Source organism: Pelodiscus sinensis, chromosome 6, assembly GCF_049634645.1.
Source record: "Pelodiscus sinensis isolate JC-2024 chromosome 6, ASM4963464v1, whole genome shotgun sequence".
Classification (NCBI taxonomy): Eukaryota; Metazoa; Chordata; order Testudines; family Trionychidae; genus Pelodiscus; species Pelodiscus sinensis.
In genome coordinates this window covers 104,119,245-104,132,182 of record NC_134716.1, presented here as the reverse complement: position 1 = coordinate 104,132,182, position 12,938 = coordinate 104,119,245, and the positions used below count along the sequence as shown (strand labels likewise).

Sequence of the window (12,938 nt, the reverse complement as noted above, 5' to 3'; positions counted from 1 at the left end):
TTCCCCCATCAGTGGAAAACGTGACTGAGGACTTGGGCATCTAGCTCCCATTTGTGATGATCGTAGAACTTGCAACTGAGCATATCCGTTGTGACATTTAGTACTCCCAGGAGTTAAGTGGCATTTATTTATTCTTCCCTTCTTGTTCCTTCATTAAGGGTTAATATACACTTGAACATAAGTACCATGGTTAGCACCTTCACTTTTGCTATTAGCATCACACTCTCCAGAACTGACCTACCTAGACTGTCACGCTGAAGGCTGGTTTGCCTACTACTGAGATGACACAAAAGGAGTTCAATGTTCTCTACTTCATGCCACAAGGTTTATAACTCATTCTAAGAGAACTGAGTTTATAGCTCAGTATTTAAACACTAATAAATAAGTAACTCAAGTTGCAGTTCACACTTTTAATTTTACCGAGATTAAAATTTTTTAAAAAAATCACTAATTCCTGACATTTATTCTTTTATTTTTGTGGACTACAGAATATTTAAATCTCTCAGAATGGGAAAAAATGTTCAGTTATAATACTGCAACTTCACTACATCCAGTGGCACAAGAAAGAGTACTAATACTTACTTCAGCTGTCCTTCTGCTGTGTCTGGATTGTGCCTGTAGTGAAAGTCTGTGTATGGAGCTAAAATTTGCTAAACAGATAGAAACACACACATAAGTGTATTCTCTTGGCAAAGTAAAGATCTTTGTCGTTTCCCCACCCTCACCTCTCAAGTCTTAAAAATGGACAATTTATATACTATACAGAGTACAGAATAAAATTTGAAGTGAAAATAAAATATTATGATTTAATTATTTATATCGTTAATTAGTCACAAAATAATCAAAATAAACTTTAAACCCTCCCCATCTTCAGTATGAAAGAAATTATTAGCCTACATAGCATTGTTTCCTTACTTCTCAGAAACACCTTTGAGCTCCTAGTGACAGCTGCAATAAATTCCACACTGTGCTCACAACAAGGGCACATTAGTGGAGTTAGAGTAAATGGCTACATCACTAAGTACATTGTATCAACCTCATTTTCAGAAATCAATCATGCTCAAGTCTTTTAGCATTTATGACACAAATCAACATCTGATTTATCAATTTATTCTCGAACAGCTAGATATATTTCTTTCCTGGTCAACAGAAGCAAGCATTAGCACATATTTTAAAGTGGTAAAGCAAATCTAAAAATGTATTAATTTATCTCATATACAGAGCACACGTCTTTCCCTAGAAGCTGAAATAAATGATTATAGGTTTGAGACAAGCTTATTCTCTAAGTGAAGCTCTCAGTTACTATACAATATTTAAGGTATACCAGCTACTGTGGCCCATTTGCACTCTTCTATTTAGAAATAGTACCGTACTTTGCATGTGACAAGTTATCCACTCTTCAGGATTTCAAAAAGAATAATTACATATTAAGAATAGAAAAGAAAATGAAATTACTACCTCTAATTCAACATCTGCTCGCACATATTGTCGAGTATTTGGATGATTAAGGAGGTGCAAAACTGTAGTTATGAGAGCCTCATTTATTCGGCTTAATTGGCAATCAATCACATTTTTCAAGATGGTACTTAATCCACCCCGAAGAGCTACCACCTCTGGATTCTGAAGTGCTAAAATAGAAGAAAACATGTCAATTTAACAACTCACACTAAATGAGAAGTACTTAAGTGCTTCCAATATAGTAACTGCAATACTGGATCAGAACCGTGGCCTATTTAGTAACTTGTCCAGTGACACCCTACGCATGGGAGATGGGGAAAGGGCACAAGGCATCATGTGCCCCTCCAAATGCAGTGGGTGTGTGTATGTAGGGGAAGGAGTGAGCAACTAGGAAGAGCTGTGCAGGGCCCAGGACGGTCATGGGGATCACCAGGCACCTGGTGGTGGCAGCATGGGTCAAGCAGAGTGACTTGGCCCCAGTCTGCTATGCTCTCTTGACGACCAGCTGTGTTGCTCAGGGAAGTGGCTTGCAGGAATGGAAGGATCTGCCTCCTGAACTCATTGGCAGTGGGAAACAGAGTGACACAACTAGGAGCTGGGGAGCATTGCGGGCTGGGGCAAGATTGCTCCACTGCCTTGCATGTCATCCAGGGGAGGGGACACAGGTGCAGGAAGAGGTGGGGAAGCAGGAGCAGAGTGGATGGTGGAAGGATCAAAACAGGGATGGGACCTTGAGAGAAGGGATGAAGTGAGGTGGGAAGGGGGTCGGAGAAGGGATGTTCTTATTCATATAAACCTCCAAAGCCTCTTTGAATTTTGCTAAACATGGCTAATATTGGAAAACATAATTGTATTTTGCATGGCAAAAAAAAATAAAAAATCAGAAGTACAACCCATTATATTTGAGATTAGTTTATCAAAGATTTGTTTAAACACTTATTTCTTTGAATAATATTGGGTGGTTTAGTTATAAAAAGCTTGTAATATAGTCAAGTTATATTGACTATACCCCCCTCAGCATGTGACAAACTGTAATTTTCATCAATATAGATACTGGCAAGAATCAGTCACTATATATGGTGCTTCTTAACAAAAATGAACATGCTTGCTTCAGAGCACACACACAAGAGCACATGGGCATTTCAGTTATATATATTAAAAAATACACACATAAATACATACACACACACAGCTCACTGAACCACAGCGAGCCCCGCTTACCAGCTCTGCTCTCCGGCGTTCTGCGCATACGCAGATCGCCCGAACCCGGCTCTTCCGGTTTACAATCTACTCACCACAGGTGAGTAGATTGTATTATTTGTCGAGCCCTGTGTGTATACACACACACACACACACACACACACACACACACACACAGGGCTTGACAAATGGCAGCAAAACCTACTCGACAGCCCCACACTATGCACATGCAAGACCTACATTGTGCATGCGCGCGCGCCAGTGCACCGGACGACTGGCTGAAATCTACTCCCCACCGCGAGTAGATTCAGTGATTTGTCAAGCCATGTGTGTCTCTGTGTGTGGTAACAGAACAGATTTATACTGAGGTATAAATGTTGAATGCCAGGTCCTCCCTGGCAGTGAGAAAGAAGTGGTTCAGCATGCTGCCATTCCCAACATCCCTCCCAGCTGGAGGAATGGCAATGCAGGGAAGCTCCCCCATTGCTTCCACTGGGATGGCAGCCAAACAAAGCGGCAAGAGATGGTGCCTGCAAAGCCACCTTTGGGCCCCTCCAAGAGCTATGCCAGGCAGATGCCCCCAATCCCCTGCACTCCTCTCTGCCCCCCAAACCATCTCCCACCCAGACCTCAACCACCAGGCCATTTCCTGCACCCTCCCTCCTACCCTGATCCCATGGCCCCAGGCCACTCATGCATCCGCCCAGATATCGCTCCTTCACTCCAAGCCCACTCTGCACCTTACCTCCTGCCCAGACCCTGCACCTCCTTTCTCATCCCCAGTGGCTCCCCTGCAGTTCTTTCCTGCACATGAAACCACTCATTTTGTCTCCATCCCAGAGCCTAGAAGGGTCACACAAAATCTACTGGTCTCAGGCCCCCAGAAGAGTTAATCTGGCCCGGGGGGTTAGTCCTAAGCCTATCCATCCTCCCCTCTGTGGGGATGAAGCACAAGAGGAGTGAGGAGAGTATCTTTTTTTCCCCTGCTTCTCAGTTAGGAGCCATATATGTGAGGGTTCTCCCCCACCTTCACATTTGGGGGCCAGGTAAGTGAGGGTGGATGTTGTCAGGGTTTTTCTTTTTTGCTTCTTTCTTGTGTGCCCGCCCCCCACTCCAACAACTGATTTTTCTGTGGCCACAGGCCCAAAAAAGGTACCACACCCTGACTTAAATACTTGCACTTTTCTCTGACAAGACTACCTCCTATGATTATTAGAAGTAATGGCCACCATGACTATAACTCAAAAGTAATGAAGGAAAAATATTTTTCAGCTTCATTTACACATTTGACAGTGCCTACTAATTTTCAGTTTCCATTCAATGCAAAGACGATTATTATTGCCAGCATGTGGGGGTCTTTTTTTATTTTTTTTGTTTGCTTTCAAACAGAAAAAGTTAATTGTAAAAGCCACAGCAAATGGCAAAGCTCAGACAAGGATAAAACTGTCAATTCTTTGTTTTGGGTTCTTTTTTTCTTTTAACTGGCAAACAAGTTGAATGACTTTTTGACAACTAAAAAAATTCACTAGATTTGAGACAATTTCACACAAAAAAATCCCTATCTATATTATCTGCTATATAAACTACCTACTATAATATAATTGGATTATTTGGCTGGGGGGGAGGGGAACTTTAGTTAAAAATCTATAAAAGAAAGGATGAGTTAAATGCTTTGTGTTGAATTTGTTAATTGTTTCAACCTTCTTACCTAGTTCACAGATAATGGCAATACAAGCTCGAACCATTCTGTCTCTTTCCTGAAGGCCATCATTTCCAACTGCTATCAAGGAATTAGTAATAGAGCTAGGGAACAAGGAAGCATTCACTGTGATCATCTGCCAAAAGAAGAGGAAAAAAAAGATGAGTAATTTCTTCCTTCATGCTGCCATGTGCACACCCACACTTGTGTATATAATATGATGTAGGTAAACATATAGCCATTTATATAACCTGCTTATATCATACTCTCAAAACTACTGAGATCTGCTACTAAGCATTTTGGCCAACCATTTCGCTTTTCTGTTTTATTCCTCCCGGTTTGTGTTTTGGGCTATGTCTATACTGGAAAGGTTTGGCAACAAAATTGCTGTCAAAATGCAAAAGTCAGCAAAAGTGAAAACCAGTCAAACTGTTTTTTCTGCCTCCCATTGTCGACATTTCATGGTCATATTGCTTGCTCCCCTGTCGACAGACAGAGCAAAACAATATGGGTAAGCATCCCACAGTGCAGTGTTGTGGGAAGACAGAGCTGATGCCTGCACTCCTTGGGATTCCCTCTGAGTTCTCACAACATTCTCAGCTGCTGGGAACAGTATCTTGAGTAGCTCTATGAGCTCTCTGTTCTGAGGAATGTCGAAGCAGCACAGCAGTCTCTCCAGCCTCCCCCATGCAGAAGCAGTCTCCCTGCTGCTGTGTTTCTAGCAGAGCAGAAAAAGAGCATTCCAATTATTTGTTCTTTTTGTTTGTTCCCTAAATGGAGCAGCTCACTCAGCTGTCAGATACTTCCAGGAGCTTAAGAACATAAGAACGGCCATACTGGATCAGATCCATCTAGTCCAGTATCCTGTCTGCCAACAGTGGCCAATACCAGATGCCCCACAGGGTGGGAATCACAATAGGTAATAATCACGTAATCCCTCTCCTGTCATCCATGTTCTTTGAAAGGGCAGGGGCGCACATCCTGGAGGGCAGCAGTGATCAAAGCACAGACCACTGCCAGCAGAACAGGCACTGTGGGATTCTGGTGGAAGTCACTTCTCTGAACAAAAAACAAACAACAGAGTCCACACTTGCTCCTTGTCAACAATAAAGGGAGGAGGAAAGACAAAAGTATCTCCCACAGCTGGAATTTTTTGTCACCAAAACTGGGTGTTCTCCCCAATAAAACTTGCACTGTAGTGTGTATCATCTCAGTGTTTTGTCAACAAAAGTTAGTTTTTGGTGACAAAACATGTCAGTGTAGACAAGACCTTAGTTTCTGCATAAAGGGTATTAAAAGAATGGAAGTGGAGATTGTTCCAAATGGTACAACAGCAAGGGAAAGAGCGATTGCTAGACCATTCAGAACTTCTACATGAGCTCTGCTAAATTGTAGACAGGGAAGGAAAGTATCTGTAGGCCTTAGGCTACACGGTTTTGTCAACAAAAGTCAGGTTTCATGGATAAAATAGTAGAGGTGTATAATTACAATGCTCCGTCTACTGACAAAAGTCTCCTGCTTTGCCAACAAAATAAAGCAACTTTGACAGAAGGAGTTGAGCTTTTTGCAGCAAAGTTATATGGACTCGGTATGGACCGGTCTGGTATGGACTCGGGGAACGTCTGGAAGAATATCTTCCAAGAGTGTCATAACGACGAGAACATTCTAGGGTTCTTGGGGACCTTGGTGAAAAAGATCTCCGGGAATAACGAGAAGGAGATCGAAAGTAACGCTCTCGGCGATATCGGCTTGACGGTGAGCGGTGGGATGACCGGTAACAGTGGTCTGTGGCTGATGCATAAGGATAATGATGATGAGGAGCATGACAATGCCCAGAGTAAGATGACATAGGTGACACTGGTCCCGGTGAAAATATTGCACGGTCGGGTGTCAAAGGTGGTGTCCGGAGCTGCGCTGACTTGTGCTGTACTTTTGTTGACACCGCGGAGTTGGAAGAAGGCAGCGGTGCAGAGTATAAGGGACTAGGGGACGATGAAGCGTGTTTATTAGCCGACCTGGTGCCACAGGCTACAGGTCCGGTGCGGATAACGCCGGTGCAGCAGGTTGTGAAGCAGAGGTACCCTCTTGCGGCGCCAATCCCGGTGCCGCTGACGCCGGCACCGGGGGAGAAGCCGCAGCAACAGCTGGGGAAGATGCCGGCACCGCCGCTTCTGCGGCTACAGTCATCTGCGCATGCGCAGGAAAAGCCGGTGCCGGGGCATCTGCTGGTGGCTTTAGAGCAGCGGTTTTATCTGTTGCTGGCACCGACTCCACTCTTGAGCCCCCGACCGGTGCCGGGACTGGTTCCTTGTGGTGGGCTCTGACAGGAACGGAGGAGCTTCGACCTTTACCCGTTCTCTCCACAGGAAACCTCGGCGATTGGCCAGAGGTTCCTGGCCTGTCTCCGCTGCTTACTCTGCCTGCCATGCTGCGGGGGCTGTCCTGAGCCATCTGGTCGTCAAGCTGCCCAGCAGGGCGCGGGGCTGACATGTCCAGAGCCTGGAGGGCTCTGTTGAACAGGAGAACTTTAAGTCAGAGCTCTCGATCCCTCCTGGCGCGAGCTGTCAATTTGGCGCAGTGACTGCACTTCAGGGGAACATGCCCATTCCCTAGACATTTTATGCAGCGAGAGTGTCCATCTGATACTGGCATGGCATCTTGGCACCCAGTACGCTTTTTAAAGCCAGGTGACCCTTGCATCCTTATTGCAACCTGAAGCTTGACACACAAGCATAGGCAAATTTTTTTTTTTTAAACTGAGAACTACTACTAACTGCAACTATGCTAACATTAACAACTTATAACAGAAAACAGAAGAAAAGGCTAAACTAACTAATTTTCCTCACTCCTCAGAGAGGAGGGGGAGCCTAAGGTAACTCCGTCTGCGGCCGCGGACGGTTGAAAGGAAACTGACAAGCTGGACCACACTCAGCTGAAAGGCACGAAATAGTGGTCGCGCATGCGTGGTCTGGTGGGGGGGCTACTGCTACTGAAGATCCTCCAGTTTGCAGCACCGGGACGAGCCCAATACCTCAAGTGGAGCACCCATGGGGACACTACTCGATGAAGAAACTTTGTTTCTTCCTCCACTGTAGGAAACTTTCCTGCACCAATCAGCAATCACTTGTGCAGGGACTAAAGCAGAGCACAGCTGAGCGACATAAGGACAGGGTCTAAAGCTGCAAGCATGCAGGAAATGCATCTTTGCAAACCTTCAAGAGTCAGATAGTGTCTTAAAAGACCCCTGCCTAAAGAAAATGGTGGTAGAATTTACAATGTTGTCCATAGTCGCTCACGGTAATCTTTTAAAAAACCACTTAGATTCTTTGTCCCATCTTAAGTGCTCAACCTCCCCCTTCCCAGACTCCCAAACTGAACTCACCATGTTTGTTTCAATGAGGTCTCTGGTGGCCTTGAAAGTATCAAAGGTGGAGGGGCATTGCCATCTGTTCCATTTGCAGCCATCAGAGGTTCAGGAGGTTGGGGATTGCTGTAGGGCCTGAAGCCCACATGGATGACAGCGCATGACCTTACAGTCTCATGCCCAAAGGCCTTCACCACTGCTGTCCCTTTCAGGAGAGACAGGCACAGCAACAACTAGTGGAGAAGGTATTTGCACCCAGAGGAGGAATGGGAGCTCTTCTGGGAAGCTGTTTGCTTGGGTGCTACAGAGCAACAGTGCCGAGACTGCCTTGCGTGTCCTTTCTTAGCACTGCATCAGAAACTGCTTGAGAACTCCATACTGAGGCATCCAGTGCTGGGTCCTCCCTCTGCTGGGGAAAGCCCACTCCTTCCTGATTCGAGGCTTAAAACTCTTGCAAATCCTGCACTTTTCTGACTGGTGAGGCTTCTTCAAATATTGAAGACAGGAGTGAGTCATGGGGTTCACCCGGGGGCATATGCTTTGAACTCGAGCAGCAGACCTTGAATCTTAGAGGGGATGTGGGCAGGACGGGGAGATACCACTTATACCCACTGCTAACAAAATTACAACTAAGGAAAATTAACATAAGTATAACTATGAAAAAACACCACTTGGGACAAGTGCAGCATGTGCTAAGCAAGAGAACCCATTGTTCCCACAACCGTCCCTGATGGTAAGAAGGAACTGAAGGAGGGTCGGGTCAGCAAGGTCATATATAGAGTGCCATACTGGCACCACTCCAGGGAGCTCCACACCTGTCCCAATGGGTAGCTACTAGGAAAAATACCTGACAGCTGTGCATAATGCACACACTACACCAAATGGGAACTGATATGCACAAACACTCAAAGAAGAATCCTACAACCTGGCCAGCAAGCTCCAGAAAAACAAAATTGAAGTGATCTTGGAGAAGCCCTTCCCTGCCTCAGAGCTATCCCACTAAGGCAGGGCAGGCTTTTGTCTGGGTTTCTTCCCTGGCTATACAGCAATTGTGCACCTATTTCTCTACCAGCTCTGCAGAAAAGGGCAGAGTGGGAATGGAGCACCTACAGCATGTAAGTTAAAGAGGCTTTCACAAAAGCTCCAGTGCATAAAAATCCTTTGGGCCTGTTTATCACAGACAGAGAAATAGTCATTTTAGCTGTATTACTTCAGGACTACCATGACACAGAAAAATCTATTGCTTATGCTTCCAGAATATTGAATAAAACTGGAAAGTTGCATATCCCAGGTGAAAAATATTTATTGACTGATTAGTGAGTTCTGACATTTTAGATATCGGATGGGATTGGAACACACAAAAATGTACGCTGTTCCTATCCCTTATCTTTTGACACTATATCATCTTTAATTTTACCAGACTCATCCTCCATTAACATAACTGCTTTTGCTACTGAAAGAGTACCACATTGAAGCCTGTCATCTTAAACAATTCTCATGTTCACCTGCAGGACTTAATTGTGGTACCCCAAACAAGTGCCCTGGAAAAGGGGCTCCCTAATCATTTTATCCTGTGTTCAGTTTGTAAATTATATCCTGAAGGGCTCCACCCTGAGGGTCTGACAATATATGTCAGATGGCTGCAAATGGAACAGATGGCAGGTCATGCCATCATAGAAAAGGGATCCCAGTCGCAACAAGAGGTGTAGTTGTGGTGCCTTTAAATCATATTAAATATGTGCAGTAAAAGTATAGTACACACTCAACCCAATTTGTCATAAAGGACAAGCACCAGCAGGTGTAATACATTTAGACTCTGAGTGCATCTGTGATACTTTGACAGTACATCTCCCTTGATGAAATTTGAATTTATTTTGCAGTATAGATTACAAGCTTTTACATCTTTTGCCCCATGTAAGGGAACTATCAAATAAATTGGGTAAAAGCTCATTTCAGACATGGGGAAGTACGTAAGAAAAACCAACATGGTGAATGAAGCTGCTACTATTTCTGAGGCTTCAAGTGTAGGTCCTGCCCACAATTATCCAGTCCTTGGTGTTAACACTCAAGCACAAGCAAAGAACATAGATTTAATAACAGTACATGAATGTTACCAGATGTATCTGGTCTTGAAAAGCATTTAAAAAGTGAAATGGTAAATTGCTCCATGAGAAGGAAAATTTGTTGCTCAGGCTGTGTCTAGATTACATCCCTCTTTCGACAGAGGGATGTAAATTAGACACTTCGAAATTACAAATGAAGCAAGGATTTAATTATCCTGTGCTTCATTTGCATAATGGCGCTCTTTCTAACAAGAGCCATTTTGAAAGTAAAACTGCAGTCTAGACACGGTTCTGTTGAAAATGGCAGGCTTTTTCAAGAGAGTAGTACAGGATTTTTTGAAAAAGCCTGCTGTTTTCGACAGAACCACATCTAGATCGCTGTTTTACTTTCTAAATGGCTCTTGTTCAAAAGTGCCATTACACAATTATGCACATGAAGCACAGGATATTTAAATCCCCACTTCATTTACAATTTTGAAGTGTCTAATTTACATCCCTCTGTCGACAGAGGGATGTAGTCTAGACACAGTGTCACTGAAGATGATGAATTAACTTAGCTGGTTTGAATTTCACCACATATCTTTAAAAGGGAAATGTTAGTATCCATGAAAGATGTACCATACATTAAAATTCTGATGCCACTTATCAGTAACTGATTAAAGTGTCCTGATTATAAAAAAAGATGTTACTGAATGTTAACAATTGTATTATTTGATGCTAAAAGAAATTCACCGGAGAAAACAAAATGTGGATTTATCCAGGCACAGAAAATCAGGGTCCCTTGTAAAGTCTGCACGTTAACCATGTTGGGGCGTTACTGCACACAAGAGGCAGCAGCCATTATCTACTTACAAGTGTTGAGGTCTTTCCTAAATGAAAGGAAGCCTTGCCTACTGGAGAGTTGCCTGCTCCTATTACAGTAAAAATATTAGTAGAGCATGAATTTTCTAGGTGTGAATGTTCCAGAGACAGAGATCATTGAACAATGTTCACAGGAATGGTGATGAAAAATCCAGGAATAGAGAAAAAATGATCAAATAGCTTTTCAACCACATGCTTCTGAGTTGGAGGAAAGCACAAACAGAACACAGTCAAAACAATGCTAAAGAAGGTAGTATGCTAATCATGCAAAGATCAGGATGAAAAACATAGGAATCTTACGACTTCAAGGGGTACCCAAAATAAAACTGATATATCTACTTTTACTGCCATTTTAGGCAAAGAAATGAGAACATTTGTTCAGCTCCATTGCCATCTCTAATGAAGAAAAGTTGGTCACAGAACAATGCGTAAAACAGATGGGAAAACATTATAATGTATGGGTCTAGTAGCAGGATCATGCCAAAAATGAAGGCATACTTTAACTGACAAGACTGTAGACTAGCAAATAGGGACAAAGTGCTGGTTCAGTTAACCTTAAGAAAAAGTCATTTCCAGTAACCAAGTTGGGAGGCCCCTATTACGTAATACAAAAAAGTCAGCTCTGAAGTTTTTCCGGTACAGTAGCTTGAATTTTCCATGTGTACATGAGCTCCAGAGGGGTAGACGAGCTAGTCTATAACTGGAAAAACTTAAACGATGAATAGTCTAGCAGCACCTTAAAGATTAACAAAACATGTATATGTTAGACATGAGGGGAATTATACATGTTTTGTGTTTCCTCAATTTTAATAAAATATGGTCTCACCAACATGCACACTGAGTATCAGACAGAGAAATAAGGCTGGCACATGCACCTTACAATGAAAAGAAAAGAAAAGAAAAAAAAGAATGCCCCAAGGTGGAGGTAGAACCCAGTAATGGATTGGTATTACGGTGGTCCCTTAAAGTGCTGTACAGGTTAACACCTCTCTACTTCGGCACTCTCTGGTCCGGCAACATCCATGGTCCGGCATGATTTTAGTTAGCTGAAATGTCCACTTATGAGAGTGGTCAAGCTTCCTGTGGTCTCATTAAGTTTGTTTATAGCCACCAGTCCTGGTGCTCAGTGTTCTGTGCTGTTATTTAGCTCTAATTTAGCCCTAAATGTCTTCTAAGAGCCCAGTAAGCGGTGGAAGTGTTAATAATGCTACCAGATGATACTGACCTTCCATGGTTTGGCAAATTCTCTGGTTCTGCACCAGTCAGGTTCCAAGAGTACCGGACTAGAGAGGTTCAACCTGTACAATGATATTCAATTTATAAACATAACTATATTGTTCAGCTTGACTTCACTGCATTTGCCAAAAGGATTATGTCCAGCAAACCTTGGCCAATTATATGACAAATGATAAAGGACTTGCAAAGAATTTGTTGATAAAAATGCACAGGGAAAAGCACACAAATCAATTCAAAAGAGAAGCAACAGAGCCTGTCAGTGATTTAGCAGTGTGGTTTAGAGCTGAAGCATCAATTTGAAACTTAGATCTTATGACCTAGTGGAAACATGACTGCACATTTCAATGTAGAGGACATACTAACTCCAATGGATGAGAAAGGCAAGGAATTCATTAATCCAAAATTTTTGAATGTACAGTAAAACTCCAATAGTCCGGCATCCAACTGTTCGGCACTCCTGATACTCCAGCACCAAAATGCCAAGCGCTCCTAAAGAGGTGATTAAAAAGCCTGCCGCTCAGCACACATTCTGGCTGTAACCAGACGTAGCATAAGGTGGGGGAGGGGGGGGCAGAGTGGGATCGTGTCACGGTATGGAGAAGAGCGTTTTGCTTCAGCGAAGGGGAAAGGGGAGGGGGGGAGGAGGAGGAGGAGGAGGATCAGTTTACAGCACAGAGGAGAGACGCGAAGTGGAAGGGGAGAGGGAGAGACATTGTGTCCTGGCCAGCTGTTAAGCCGCGCAGCTGTACTGGATCTCCTGATTCTCTGGCAAATCTGATAATCCAGCACCACCTAGGTCCAAAAGGTGTCGGATTATCGGAAGTCTACTGTATATAATATTCACAGTATAGTTAATTTAAGGATATACAGAATAAAGTAAATTAAATCAATCAAACCAGTGAATATCAAAGCAGGGCCATAGCCAGGGCCATAACATATCCTGTGTATGGAGTGCGCGCACTGGCCAAAATCAAAGCCATTCTCATTGAAATACAACAAGGTAAACTGTTATCAACAAAGAAATTGAAACTATGGTATGGCAGAGCTATTGACTGGG

At 43.4% G+C, this 12,938-nt stretch overlaps 1 protein-coding gene across 1 annotated transcript in view; it reads right to left on the bottom strand.

Moving 5' to 3' along the window:
- Positions 1 to 12,938, bottom strand: part of RICTOR (RPTOR independent companion of MTOR complex 2) — a 143,340-nt gene that overhangs the window by 63,673 nt on the left and 66,729 nt on the right. The window contains exons 7-9 of the mRNA XM_006139479.4: positions 4,367 to 4,493; positions 1,459 to 1,628; positions 583 to 650 (exon numbers count right to left, since the gene is read on the bottom strand). Coding sequence (XP_006139541.3) covers positions 583 to 650; positions 1,459 to 1,628; positions 4,367 to 4,493 — 365 coding nt within the window. The remainder of the gene's footprint in view (positions 1 to 582; positions 651 to 1,458; positions 1,629 to 4,366; positions 4,494 to 12,938) is intronic.